This window comes from Paramisgurnus dabryanus, chromosome 3 (assembly GCF_030506205.2).
Source record: "Paramisgurnus dabryanus chromosome 3, PD_genome_1.1, whole genome shotgun sequence".
Classification (NCBI taxonomy): Eukaryota; Metazoa; Chordata; class Actinopteri; order Cypriniformes; family Cobitidae; genus Paramisgurnus; species Paramisgurnus dabryanus.
In genome coordinates, this window is record NC_133339.1 from 22,657,409 (window position 1) to 22,672,528 (window position 15,120).

General features: G+C 42.9%; 1 protein-coding gene across 1 annotated transcript; it reads right to left on the bottom strand.

Annotated features, from left to right (window-relative positions):
- Positions 1-201: 201 nt before the first annotated feature.
- pitpnbl (phosphatidylinositol transfer protein, beta, like) lies at positions 202-14,537 on the bottom strand. The gene is made up of 11 exons (XM_065280765.1): positions 14,409-14,537; positions 13,927-13,957; positions 13,562-13,707; positions 13,244-13,335; positions 13,063-13,070; positions 12,841-12,915; positions 11,831-11,914; positions 9,970-10,047; positions 9,731-9,838; positions 9,513-9,635; positions 202-1,057 (listed from the first exon to the last, which is right to left on the bottom strand). The coding sequence occupies exons 1-11, from the start codon at positions 14,495-14,497 to the stop codon at positions 1,010-1,012; spliced, it is 882 nt and encodes a 293-aa protein (XP_065136837.1). The 5' UTR covers positions 14,498-14,537; the 3' UTR covers positions 202-1,009.
- Between the last annotated feature and the right edge of the window lie 583 nt (positions 14,538-15,120).

Below are 15,120 nucleotides of genomic sequence, written 5' to 3' on the forward strand. Positions count from 1 at the left end.
TCCTACGGTTGTCAACATTTTGAGACGTGCAGAACACGTCGAAAAAAAGACGTCACCTGGCGTTACAAAACAACCCCTTTTATGGACCGGATTCGGACGTCCAAAAATTACATGAAAAAGACGTAATTCCGACGTCACTTTGCGCAGTGGGAAGGACCCGAGCCTCTCACAAAGCAGAAGAATCAAAAGACAGACAGCTCATGGTAGTCAATGATGTTTTCTTTAATTTGTTGTTACAATATTGTAAATTGAACTTCACTTTCCAAAAATTCAGGCCATACTCTTCTGAATTGAGAGGTGTGGCCTGTGGCATGTCAGTCAAAGGTGGGAGGGGTTTCAAGGTTCTTACACTCATCTTAAAAAAGAAACAATACCCATTCATAGCTTTTAACAAACGTCTACACCCCTTTCAGTGCAGAACCAATCCGAAAGACCACCGTAACTAAACCGGAAAACCATTCTGCTTTGAGCTTCATAGGAGTAAAACAAGCTCTCTAATCCATTTTATGTCCGTTTTCTGACATTGATCCTCGAGGCATACGTAAGATCCCACTGAGATTTTCCAAACAGCAAGACAAATGTAACATAATTAGGTAAATTACTTAGTCATTTATTAATGGTCATACATGTGGTGAAATGTTTCCTCGGACTCCACTTGTGCATTCAGTAAAAAGCTGATGGTTGCAAAATGAACCAAAAACCATTAAACAGTTATAATACTTATAAAAAGAAATGCCAGTATCACTTAATGTCTCTTAAGTGAATCTCAAAGAAATTGGCAGCAAATGAGGTGTAAAGTTAAACTGCACAACCACTGATACACATGCATACTGTACACATTCACGCAAACATTCACACGCATGGTAATGGACATATCCTGGGTAAGGGACGACGGTTTCCTGTTTGGAAGGGCTTGGTGATGTGGCACGTTGTGACTGGCCATGAGGACTGAAGGAGGTTAAATAAAAAGTAGCCCCTATTTTGTTTTCTTTCAATCTTTCTTTTCATCCTAGTCCTCTCCGGCTTTCATCCCTCTCACAGAACCTTGGCTGCGCATCTGAAAATGAAGAATAAAGATATGAGACTTAAGCCTGGATTTCACAGACAGACTCACATTTGTTATTTTTTTCATCTGTTTGGTGAAATAAGATGGGTCATATTTTCACTCTTGGTTACTTTGTGTCTTTTTTCCTGATATGGCATTCTGCTGTAAAGCATATTTTTGCTCGTTGCCTGTGGCAACCATTCTCCTACACTGTGCTAGTTTTATGTCTCCTTTACCCTATGCAGCTTTTCACATAATACAATAAATTCAACTTAAATCAATATTTAATGGTCAAATATTTAGGAACAATGTTCATAGCCACATTATCTGACTGATTATAACTTTCAGCTGATCATTTTTACTTCTAGTCAGGGTTCAGGTAAACTTGCCGCTATTTGTTTTGCAACACAAGTAAAACATTTATATTAGTGCTGGGCATAGATTAATTTAGATTAATCTCATACAAATAAAAGTAATTTTTTGCATATTATGAGAGTTTGTGCTGTCTGTAAATATTATGTATACTATTTAAAAAATGTTTAATTAATATAGGATAGATAGATAGATAGATAGATAGATAGATAGATAGATAGATAGATAGATAGATAGATAGATAGATAGATAGATAGATAGATAGATGAACAGTTTCGTTGCAAAACTCTGTTTTTAACAGTTTTGTCAAAACATATTTATTATTATGTTATCATGTTATAATTCAACTGCAGTTGAATTGATATTAACTGGAATGCACAACCAAAAAAGGTAATAGTTTCTAAATAAAAGTCATTTTAATAATTATAATTATTATTATTATGTATATATAAATACACACACACAAAAATGTAAATGTTTCTTAAATACATACATGAATGTATGATAATCTAGATTAATCTATGCCCAGCACTAATTTATATATAACATAAAATAACACGTTAATGCAAATACATTTTAAAGGCACTCATTTCATTAATGTACGATTAACGTAACGCACAATTTCTGTTTGACCCTTTGACGACAAGTCAAATCAAGTTCAAAAAGGTCCCGAAATCATTCCGCATCACTGAATCCATTGAATTACACAAATACAGGAGCAGCATAGAGCGGACCCTAGCGGCTGTAGACGGTAATGGTTTCTCTTGGTTCATATGAAATAAGTTTGATGTATAAAGCCCGAATTATAGCCGTGCATAAGTTCTACGCCGTAGCCTGTGCGTAGCTCTGCGTAGCCTGACGTGCACCTCGCAAAATTTTTAACAGCGCGTCAGATCTACGCAGACCACTGTGATTGGTCCACCAGAACCCCTCCGTCAGGTAAAAAAAAACTGCGTCAAAGGTATTTCTGTTTGCACAGTGAAAACAAAGATGAGCCAAGTTGAGGAGTGATTCAACTCAAACTGCAACAAAAGTCGCTGTTTATTTACTTCCATCATTGCTGGTCTTCTCAAACCATACACAACAAGTTGCTTTTTCTTCTTTGTTTGTGGGTTAACTTGCCAAGCTTCTTCTTCATTGACGGTCGCGCTGCTACTGTGGTTACACGCGTGGATACTGCCTACCAGCAGTCTGCGCGTGTGTTTGCATGTCAACGCGGACGACGACGCAAAAGTATAAATGAGAACCGACGCGGAACCTACGCCGTAGGACCTACGCACAACTATAACGAGCCCTTAAGTCACACCTGACTAGAAGTTCCAGGACCGGGCAAAATATAAAAATGTATAGTCCAGAAAATATGGTACAGTTTTAAAAATATCTGTTTTGACAATAATTCACGCAGATATAATCTGTTATGTCTTAAGTGAATGTTTGATTAACTGTTAAGTAAAATATCTGATATAACATAGAAAAGGTTAACATGTATTAATATTGTTTTTGACTTTGTGTGTGCCAAATCTATTAGTTTTACCAGTGATTTTAAGGTTTGGATGTGGTAATTTTGTTGTTTGGATTTTTTTCAAAATTAACTTAGCTGACTCCGTCAACACCCATGTGGTTCCCTTTCGAGAACGGTCTCTCGACATTGCGTCAGTAGCTGACGCTATGGGAGAGGTCCTCCTCTCTTCCGATTCTGAAGCTTTTTTATAGAACAACGCCAGTGTACTGGCTAATGCCTGTCATGACGACGTATAGAGGCGTGGCTTTCGCCGCTATATAACGACCGTCTCTAAGGCATATCGACAGATCATTTCTCTTCACTTCGTGATACTGAAGCGTCGCCGTTGAATATCGCACCCGTAACGGACGTAGGCGCGTCCCTTATACGCGTTCCGGCTGACATTTACGCGGAAATATTGCTTCGCTCCTCGAGAAAACAGGTAAGCGAAGAGAATCGCCGGAGGTTTTCGCACGTGACTGTGTTCTCGGCCGCGGACCACCGCCGCCAGCGTGCCGCTGGTGGGTCGCAGCCAACCTGGAGAGAACACCAAGTGCCCCCAAACCTCTGGTGCGTCGACGACCCGTCTCAGCACACAGCTTTCAGTCCGCTCTTGAATGTGCTCGTCACACACGAGCTGCAGACAGTGAAGGGCAGACCGAGCAGTGCGAGACACCCCGCCCTATAAGCTTCCCCCGAGCCGAGGCTATGGAAGCGGGGCGGCGACGTGCATAAGCATCCCTTCCCCACATATGCAGTGCGGAATATGCCACAGTGTGCACAATACATTCACAATAAACTAAATCCCGGGGTTTCTCGGTATTATGTTAACACAGCGTGCTTTGGCCGCTTCCCTGCGCGCTACGGTCGCTGCTCGGACATGACAGACCTCATTTCAGCGGGGCCTGTCGTGGACGAGCACGGCGCGCGCGCCCCCTTGTACATTGCAAAACCCTTTCACAAGTCGTTTTGCCTGTACAAGCGCTGCTATTCACTGTTATTTACTAGAGTAAGCATCATTTTTTGGTGTCTTGCTTGTACAATAAAGCGCACTTTGGCCGATTCTCACGGGTTTCGGACAAAAATGAGCCTGTTTATAGCGGTTTGCCTTGCGAAGCACATGCTTTCCTTGCGCGCGCTCAGGCTACGTATGCCGTCGAGCGTGACGTAATACGGTGAGGGGTCTGCTTGCAACTTGGCTATCAGCTACGAAACAGCGTGAATAGAGAGTGAACATTGCCCTCAGCGTGTGTGGTTCATGCAGCAATGCTCTGGAATTCTTCGCGTCCCCCTGGCTGTTCCGGGTGACGACGGGAATTCGTGTTGGCTGTTGGGCTCTGATGTGTTGCGTCTGATGGCCGCTGAAACACAGCGGACCGTCGTAGATTCAAGCAGCATTTATTCAGTTCACTATGTGTACGTGGGGAACCAATATGTATAATATATACGATTTATAACCCCCTGCGGACAAACACAGCGCATAGCGCCCGGCCTCGCTCTCGTTGTGCCCGTTACACACGCGCTACGGAGAGAAAAAGGCAAATTATATCGAGTGGGATCCCTCGCCCAGCGTAGCGATCCTTTCCGATGTTTAATACATAACATTAAACCCTACTCGCAAATATGCCCGTCACACGGGCTACATAACGAAGGGGGTAACTGTTATGTAGTCTTGCATCGAGGAGAGAGATATTCTCTCTCCTCGCTCTGTGTCTAGTTAGTACGAGCTGATACGGATGCATATTTTTAAAGCGTTATGCCCCAGCTGTGCAGCAGCGGGTTGCTGCCATGCATTGCACGTCGGTGCAGAATGCATGAAGTAGGTGAAGTACACAATGTCCCCGTAATTCGGCGATATTTTACCTCACGCGCCTGTGATATACAGCGGTCACCCCGCAAAAACATGCGTAACTGGCACCCTGCGTGCGCGTGCCAACTATTGCAAGTGTTTCTGTGTTAAAGGAGATGTCTCTCCTTTTTCCGAGTGCTGGGTCTGTCCCGTCAAGCAGCGTACGGCTGCAGACCCTACCCCTATGAAATTGTAGTAAAGTGTATTCATGGTCTTATGGTGTATTGATTAATATCACCAAGCCATAATTACTATACTACCCATGGGTGTTTGAAAAAATGGTGTCATAGCCATGATTATTTGTGGTTATGGTTTTACACTGTGTACCTAAACACGTATGCATACGCCCTACGGAAGATTACTCCGCTACTTTGTCATGCACGTCCACGTTGTGCACTGTGCAGTACAATTTGGGAGTTCACAGCGTCACTGTACAGCCGGTGACGTTCTGCCCTGCATTCCTCACGGCTAGTTCACAGCAAACAATATGTAACGGGCTCCCGGCGCATGCGCGGCGAGCCGTTTATATGTGTTTCAGTGCATAAGGAGATTACACTCATTTATGCATGGGCTCTGTATATCAATACACGTAAGCCTGTGCGCAACAGTGTTCACTCACTTCTCTGTTAATACACAGCGGTGCTACGCTCTGTGCATTTCAGTTAAGTAATTCAAGTTCACAGCACACAATATGAAACGGGCTCCCGGCGCACGCGCGGCGAGCCCTTTAAATGTGTGTCAGTGCATAAGAAGATTACACTCATTTATGCACGGGCTATGTGTGTCAATACACGTAAGCCGGTGTGCAACAGTGTTCGCTCACTTCTCTGTTAATACACAGCGGTGCTACGCTCTGTGCGTTTCAGTTAAGTAATCCAAGTTCACAGCACGCAGTATGTAACTGGCACCCGGCGCACGCGCGGCGAGCCGTTACTACGTATTCAGTGCATAAGGAGATGTCACTCCTTTCTGCTCGGGTTTTGCGCACAGCTCAGTCCAAGCGCCGAGCTGCTGCAGACCCACTTGGTTTTCCACAGTATGTAACTGGCCATTACTTTGTGTTTCAGTGTATGAGAATATGTCTCTCTTTCCGCTGAGTTCTGTATCCAGCTGTGTCCAACAGCGAGCGGCTGCAGACCCTGGCTCTTTCTACAGTTCTGTGTATCTACAGCACATATCCTGTGCCCAATAGCGGATCGCTCCGCTACATTGTTCATGCACGTCCGCATTGCGCACTGTGCAGTACAGTTCAGGAGTTCATAACGTCCCTGCACTACGGTGACGTTCTGCCCACACTCCTGCGTTACACAGCAGCATAGTTTCCCAAACACAGTGTGCAACTGGCACCCTGCGTGTGCGCGGCAAGCTGTTGCTAAGTGTTCCTATATGCGTGGAATCTAATCTTTCCACGTTTGTATCCTGCATCCAGCCTTCCCAAGTGGTGTGCGGTGGCAGGTTTGACTGGTCGTGCCCGACATATAAACCTCTGTGGTTCAGCCGTAGCTACAGGCACATACATGCCTCGCTCAGTCTGCCATGGGTTCGTAGCATCCCTGACCCACCCCACATGCGTGTGTTTAGCGGTGGGTTCTTATATTAGCGGACAGCATGTAATGGGCACCCGCATGCGTGCGGCGAGCCATTGCTAGACATGTTCTTATGGGGCCCAACACTCCGATCATTCGGCAGTGTTTACCCCCTTTTTTCCTAGCCGTATGGGTTTGGCTGAATCCTTTTACTTTTTTCGGGATTCTGTGTTAATTTGACGTCAGACCACCCAAGTTGGCGTGGTCACGTCACAATTTCGGTGCAGTGCGCCGGTACCTGGTCCAGCAATTGTGACTGTGCATCGGAGTACGTGCCTGACGAGTGGGTTAGAGCGGCTTGTATAGCTGCTACTATCTCGGCCTAGGGCGATGGTTCCGTTGGGATCGAAGCCCTAAGTGCACGGTTTAGTGCACTTATGGTGGTGCTTCATGATGGTATTGTTTGGACGCACATGTTCACTGGCTGCGGCGCTTTCTCATTTAAGAGTGGGCAGCTGTGCTTCATACTCCTAGATATTGCCGACCGGCTGCAGGAGCACTCTTTTTCTTGAGTGGTTTTCTCTGTGTGTGTGGGCATAGGAGGACAGTCTGCACGCCAGCTATATGTCGTGTGCTTGGTTGTGGTTCGGACTCGGGCTCGATGCGAACCCGTCTCTCTCAGGAGCGCGCACTAGTTGTGTGTTTGCTCTGAGCTGTTCCACCCGGGGCACTATTGTGCTGGCGGCGGACGCCCCTAGTATGCCTCATGTTGCCCTGACCCCCCTTTGACACTGTTAAGTGGTCAGGTGTTGGGAGCCGCTCGCCTATCTGCTCCCCATTTGGTATCTCATGTCCCGCCCGCCACAGATGCGGCACGGATGTGGCTGAGGGTGTAAGCTGATTTGAGTTTGGTTCGGGCTTACTGGATCTGTGCACAACAAGGAGAGAATACCTCTTTGTGCTTCTTCCAGTTGCACTCCCGTAGGGAACACATTATGCTTGGCCAAGCGCCAGCAGTTGTGTGCCCCAGTTGGGTTCTGCTGCCGGTAAGCGCGGAACTGGTGAGAGGATCAGTTATTCAGGTCCCCGAGCTGACCGAATCAGCTGCGGTTCTGTAAGGGCACTCCAGCACGCTGTACACTCTGTTTGTGGGGGTGTTATGTGATGGTTTAGACTCGGCCGTGTTGTGCTTTGAGACGCATACGAGAGTCGCGAGCCCTTTCTACTCAGCACCCCTCTTATGCTGTACACATAAGGGTGTGAAGTGAATGCATATGACCCGGTACGGTGTTCCGTGTCGAGTGTTCTACCTTTACAACAGCGGGTAGTTGGCCGCGATACAGGCTATCTACCTCGAGGGTTTTGCCACTGCTCCTGTGGCGTTTTGCACAATGCCTCTGGGCACGCAGTGGCTGGGCACCATCGGGTATTAGAATTAAGTGAGTGAAGCGGTCACCTCGCTCCCCTTATGTTTACCAGTTAGGGATTAGGTGCCTCAATCCAACCGCAGCGCTGTTAGAGCGCAGCCGGTTAAAATCTGCCTTCTATTATGGCTCTAAATGAGCTATGCCCGGCTAGGCTTTATATGTTCATCTGAGTGCTCGACCCCGACACGGCAGTCTGAGCAGCTCTTTGTGCCACAGCGGCAGTGTTTGGAGCAGACTCTTTGTAAATAGAGGATATTGCTTTGGATGTGGATGCATTTGCTGGGGCTTTCCGAGCTCTCTCGGTGAGTTACTCTCGCCCCATCTTGCAGTCAGCTGCTTGATTGGGTGCTGAGGGAGGGCGACACGTCGCCTCCGGTCTCAGGTTGTGGTGTGTGTCAGCAGTCGCGTGGTTAATGTGTATTCACAGTGTGTACCGCATGTTGCCAGTACTACTGTGTTACTGCTGATGTCGAGGTATGGAGCTGTATTCACTTCATCTTCGTTTCTTTCGCACTAGCTATCCTGATGTGCATCTTATGCTACGCCAGCAGATGCCGAATGCAGGTATGCTTGCTATAGCTTGCGTTGTGCTAAGCCTGACCGTTGGTCTTTTGTTGCATTGTGCTTATCTGCTGCCCTGGGTAGTGCAGCGATAAGATCTTTATGCTGGCTGTGTCTGTATGTACTCTGCCCTGGGTCAGGGCGAGTTTCTGATTGGGTCCCTAGAGGCATCCAGTCTTTTTCACGCCGACTGGGCTTACGCCGACTGGGCTAGGACTGTGTTATGTGCTACTGCTAAGCGCTGTGGTGCATGGGTTTGAGTAAACTCCACTGGGGCTGCTCTTTGCTGTTCTCACGGCGCGGTTCTATACAGTCTCCCATAGCGTCAGCTACTGACGCAATGTCGAGAGACCGTTCTCGAAAGGGAACGTCTCGGTTACTATCGTAACCTCGGTTCCCTGAGAAACGGGAACGAGACATTGCGTAAGCTGCCGTGTCACTGCTCAGATCAGCTCTTCTGTTGTTCAGTCGAAATGATCTGTCGATATGCCTTAGAGACGGTCGTTATATAGCGGCGAAAGCCACGCCTCTATACGTCGTCATGACAGGCATTAGCCAGTACACTGGCGTTGTTCTATAAAAAAGCTTCAGAATCGGAAGAGAGGAGGACCTCTCCCATAGCGTCAGCTACTGACGCAATGTCTCGTTCCCGTTTCTCAGGGAACCGAGGTTACGATAGTAACCGAGACGATTAAAGTATTAAAAACGGATAAAAATGTGTGAAATTGGTCGCATAAGACAGTTTAATGAATCACACGTGAGAATTGGCTTAATCTGATTTTCTCTCTCAAATATACACTGGTTTCTACATTTGTTTGATAAATGAGGACCATTGTGACAGTTCCTACTCAGACCTTTAAAACAGTTTGTTCTATATAGTATAAATATGTGATTGAAATTCGGACTGACTACTTCCGTCATGTTGATAAACCACATGAAATACGTCAGGTGAGCCGTTAACTTGGATGTGTTTAAATAAGCGCATTTTAACTAAAAGGAACAACTTTTTCCTTATTAACATTTACATTTTTCAATTTACATTTAGATAAAGTTGCGTCACCGCTTTCCGACATTTTTGAAGAATTATTCTTCTTCGTTGGTTCCACCTAGTGTTTTTCGAATACTATAAATTCAAACATACTTCTTGCATCACCTGCTGCTTTTCGTCTACTATATAGTATGAAAAGTAGGCGATTTTGGATGCAGGAATGGTTTCCGAAGTAATAGATACCTGGTCCAGCTCCCTCTGCGTCTCTTCCTCCATCCGACGAATGTCGTCCATAGTGAGGTCCACCCAGCGGTCCAGCCAACAAAACAGCTGCCGGTGGAAATTAGTGAAGAGCCTTTTCTCCTGCTACTCCATGAGAAACAGATGTTGAGGTTGGTGTTACTTTAATTACATCAGTGTCGCCAACCAGATATGGTACTACGAGATGCTGATGATTAAACCTTATGAATGAAGTTCTCCACACGTCCCTGCAGTCCCCACCAGCGGAAATGAACCGTCACCAACTTATACGCCGTCATATAGGGACAGTTACCGTTGTGAAGCTCTTTCTGAAAAGAGATGGATGCAGGAGAACACGAATCATCATTCTTTATCAAATTGCATTAAAATGTTTCATTTTATTAATTATGTGTAAATAATACATGCAGATTTGTCAATGCATGTGCGCGATCATGTTTACCTTCCATTCAGGTCCCAGAGGTCCTCTCCCAGTTTTCTCAGAGTGGTAGACGGCAGGGTCCTCGTCTGGTTTATAGTCCTGAGAAATGAAACAGAGATGACGTATTAAGGAATGTGAGACGCAAGCAGGCCAACACAGAAATCTGTGCATATGAAGTAACATTTATGAGGTTTATTTTATTCGAAAAGCTTTGCTAACATACAACTGGATCCAAAATCATTTTACACCAAGACAGCAATGAAGTCAATCAACACACTATTAAAAAGAACCTGATAAGATGGGAAGTGTTGCCACTTTCACTATTTGGCAGGATTGAGACGGTCAGAATGAATGTTTTACCTAGACTGCTCTTCTTATTTTAACTCCTTCCAGTATGGATCCCTGCATCTACATTCAATGTACTAGATAAACTCATATCAAAGTTTATTTGGCAGAACAGACAACCTAGAATAAAATTAAAAACACTAACTTTAGGAAATGATAAAGGAGGGCTGCGTCTCCCTTATTTTAGATATTATTGAACTGCTCATCTCGCTCCAATAGTGGCATATATCAACAAGGATGCTCAAAAAGGATGGGTTAATACGGAACAGAGCACGGTACCATATGTCCTCCATCAACACTAGCCTTTATGGTGAGCTTTTTGTAAAAATTGGATTAAGCCACTTTGAAAGTTTGGAGTTTAGTGCTCCAAGTTTAGTGCAAAAAACCGAGGGGAAACATTTCGCTAGATAAGACCCTTATGCCTTGGTTGGAATCGTTTAGAGCCCTTTGAAGCTTCATTGAAACTGCAATTTGGACCTTCAAACCGTTCAATTGAAGTCCACTATATGTAGAAAAGAAAGTTTTCTTGACTGAAGAAAGAAGTATCTTGGATGATAAGGGGGTGAGTACATGATATTTTCTTATGAAAGTTCTTATGGACTAATCCCTTAAGTGCACGGAAAACTATAACAATTAATTGGATAAAGCCACACCCTCCAAAGCTGGCTTGGTGGACAGAAAGATGTACATACGTAAAATACATACGACTATTTGACTGCCCCAACTCTAACTTAAATTTCATTTTCATACAAAAGTGGAGACCTGTTATTATGTATTTTGATGCACTAATAATAAACTGATCAGTATGGCACATTTACTTATTTTTTATTTTATTTGACCATAACATTAAAGCAACACTATGTAGTTTCCATGTAAAAATGACTTACAGCTCCCCCATGTGGTTGAAAAGCGCAACAGTGCCTGGTATCAGACACTCTTCTGCAGGCAGGGGGAGGGGCAGGGCTGTGTGCTCTACCCTCCACTGCCACTTTCAGAGTGTGCTTGTAGCAGCTAGGAGGCTGCTCAGGTTGCAGCAATAGTACAATTTGTCCAGTTAAAAGTTATTCTATTACTGAAGTAATTTTAGAGACATTATTTAAAGGTAAAAAAAACTACATAGTGTTGCTTTAAGTGTGTGTTTTCATTCTACTCCTTCATATTTCTGTTTTTTAAATGAAAATTCTGTAATCATTTACTCACTTGTATGTTCTTATAAACCTGTATACATTTCTTCGCTCTGATGAACACAAAGAAATATATTTTGAAGAATGTCTGTAACTTAACCATTTATGAGCCCCATTCACTTCCAAGTATTTTTTCCTACTATGGAAGTGAATGGGGCTCATGATCAGTTTGGTTGCAAACATTCCTCAAAATAGCTTCCCTCGTGTTCATCAGATCAAAGAAATGTATGCAGGTTTGTAACAACATGAGAGAGTAAATGATGACAGAAGTTTCATTTTTGGGTGAACTATCCCTTTAATGTACAAAAATAAAGTAAAATAAAGACAGTAATGAATTTTCTAATTCAACTCACCACATCATCCACCTGAGAGCGATCAGCTATATCAATCGGCACAATCTCTATCTCCTCCCATTCTTCAGGAGGAAGACCGTGAGGCTGCATAAGAGAAAGATGAAAACATTACATTAAAGATACATTGTTTATTCTATTTGCAATTAAATAATGCAAATTAGCAGAATAAATGTGTTTTGAATACTCATGCATGATGCATTATGTCAACAAGTGCCTTGATAATTATCCCAAGTTATATCACTTTGTTTATGCAATTTAAATATGATCAGTCCCAATGCAAAATGGCTTCTTTAGCAAACCATTTCTCTAAGGGAAATAAATAACTTTATTATAGTGACTAAATAAACATTGTAAATAGATGAGACCAGAATGTAACCACAAAACAAATAGCAAATAAAGAGCACATGACAAAAAGCACTTTGTGACATTTATGTCTGTTTGATCTCAGCGTCAGGCCATTCAGAAATACTGCTTTGTTGGAAGAATCCGTTCAGCACCATATCGTTTTCATCAATGTTATTTTACCTGGTTAAATCAGGTTTACCAAACATATTATGATGTTGACTGAACTTTAGCCTTTTACCTTTATTCAGAAAGGACAGTGAAGATTGACTAGAGACTCATTAAGAAGAAGTGGAGATTTTTGCATGTAATTAGAGGGTTTTGAAACAAAAGACTGTCAAATATGTGAAATACAAAGAAAATTACTACCAAGAAAGTGAAATTTTTAAAAATAAGGCATTTCAATTACTGACTAATAACCTTTTCATTGCCATTTAAGTGAAATTACTCAACCTAGGGGGCGTGATAAAAAGTGTTCATTTACAAGAAAACGTGTCATATGCACTTAGAGGGTTTTGCATCTGATGGGACAACATTTGGTAGATTATTATAAATATATCCCGTAATTACATATAGATTAAAACCAATTTACATTTCTTAGTACTGTATGCTGGATTAAAGATAATTATATTCCTTTTAAAAGTGTAAGACCTGTGTAATAAACTCACATTCTCAGTTGTTCCAATGTCAGGTTTATGCCAAGTTTCAATTTTAATGAAGAAGTCATCTTTCATGTACTCATTCTGAAAAAGAAGAGTAGGTCAAGCGATGCCATATTTATGCAATATTTAGACAGTGAAACATGCTGACTAAACTCTGAGTCGACAAAAATGACCTGCGAGTCTAGTAGTCTAAAACGATCTCATGCATAATGGTGTCAATACACTTACTGTAACAACTGCAGTGTTCCACAATCAGTTTGGATATAGGAAAGAAAATAACACATTGATAGTCAGTAAAGTTATTCTGTTTGCAGCTCAAATACACCCTCCCTGTTAAGTACTCAATGCGAAGATCACAGAAGAATCATAAAAAAATCACATTTGTGCAAAGTATGTTGTGTTTACTAACTAGTGCGACAGTAGGGGTAAGCATTCCAGGCTTTCTCGTGAAAAACCAGGGCTCCTTCAGGCGCAAACATCTGAATAAAACCGGGAACCTTGCTGTAAAAGACAAATATTATGTTTATAACTCATCTCAGTAGCTATGTTTTGGACTCTATATAAATATATCTTACTAGGATAGTATGTCTTAGTCAGAAGTTTCCAAACCATCCTAGGACAATTCATAAAACATTTATAAAATGACAAAACAGTCACATGCCAGTGTTACAAAAGACGCAAACATTATGGAGATCAGCATGGTCATGATCAGCACATGTATACTTACCTGTGTATGTGGTAGATCTTGTGGGTATACTGGCCCTTTTCACCATCTTTCTCATAGGGTTCATTTCGGAGGACCTCGATGCCCTCTCCACCACCCGTGTTATTCTTACTGGCCTCTGCAACTGAGTACAGTTGGCCAACCTGGTACTGGGAGGGGGAAGAGATGCCTTATATAAGTAACCAATGGCAACTGTCTGCTAGTTTACAGTAACATGGAGATAAATAATGTATGGCAAGAGATGAGATGTTGACTCTGAATTGACAAATGGAGTCGTCTGAGTATTTGTTTAGGCAAACAGAGAAACAGAGAAAATGTAAACAGCTACTGATCACCCAAGGCATAACAGCGCTAAATATTGAACTTACCTCTTCTACTGAACATGGCAACAACACCTGGCTGAAAACAGAAGTGATGTGAGAGGTTAAAAGCAGTTAGATCTCTAATAAAACTTAGTGATCGTTTATTTTGATGTTATGGAGGCTGCATCGCCTTGCGCCTATGTAACGGGCGTGTCAAATAACCGGCCCGGTTTCTTCATAATAAACAGCGCTTTGCCATCCGGTGGGGTTTGAACGCGATATATTTGTTTTGGTAACGTTAAGCATGCAACGTATCACACATTGAGTAACAGCGGTACTGACGGGAAAGCGGTTCATAGACCACACTGATACGGTACCGGGCAGGCTAGGCGGCTAGCGATGACCAGTCGATCCAAATCAGGGTCTTTAAATCCCCCATTCATTATGCCGTTTGGGATATGGATGAAATACGGAAACCGCATAATGTATGTGGTTGGATTAATAGCACAGGTAAAATCTAGGTGAGGTATGGTATAAAAGCTACTCACTATTGCTTGATGAGTACCATCCCGAATCTGGACAGAACGGTACATTCAACAACAGACTGCGATCGCCGGAAATGAGAGCAGCGCGTCATCACTGGAATGAGGCGTCATGCAAAGGTTGCGAGGAAAGAGACCATGATGGGAAGGGAATTTTATTGGGAAAAACTTTCTGTATTAGACTCATCGCGTTGGAAATAATAAAATATATATTTTAAAAAAATAATGCATAAAATTTGTGTTTTCTAAATAATCTCTTATCAATTATATGTTGAAAATACTGTACAACTAATATAAGAATAAATAGGTAATTAAATCATCATTATCTATTTGTGTACATATATAGACCTACATAATCGTATATGCTCCAGTAGTTATAAAACAAGAATCAGGAGCATATTCAGTACAATATAACAATAACATTTGGGGTGGGGGCTTACAAGTCAAGTACAGTAAGAAGTACTTAAAGGCGGGGTGCATGATCTCTGAAAGCCAATGTTGACACTTGAAATCACCTAAACAAACACAAATCTGGACCTTCTTTTGATAGACCAGCCCCACACATAAGCAACCCAGGAAACGATGTCAGTTAGTAGACACGCCCCTTACTGCTGATTGGCTACAAGTGTGTTTGGTAGTCGGCCCGACTCCTATTTCCAAAGTGTTTTTCAAAAATCATGCAGCCCGCCTTTAAATCTTAAATGGAAAGAGACTCATA

Bases quoted from the DNA above. Each gene is read 5' to 3' on its own strand.
- pitpnbl (XM_065280765.1), bottom strand. From the start codon at position 14,497: ATGACGCGCTGCTCTCATTTCCGGCGATCGCAGTCTGTTGTTGAATGT. The intron at 13,958-14,408 runs GTGAGTAGCTTT...TTCTGTTTTCAG, and splicing joins ATGGTACTCATCAAGCAATA to CCAGGTGTTGTTGCCATGTT. The intron at 13,336-13,561 runs GTAAGTATACAT...TGTCTTTTACAG, and splicing joins AAGATCTACCACATACACAG to CAAGGTTCCCGGTTTTATTC.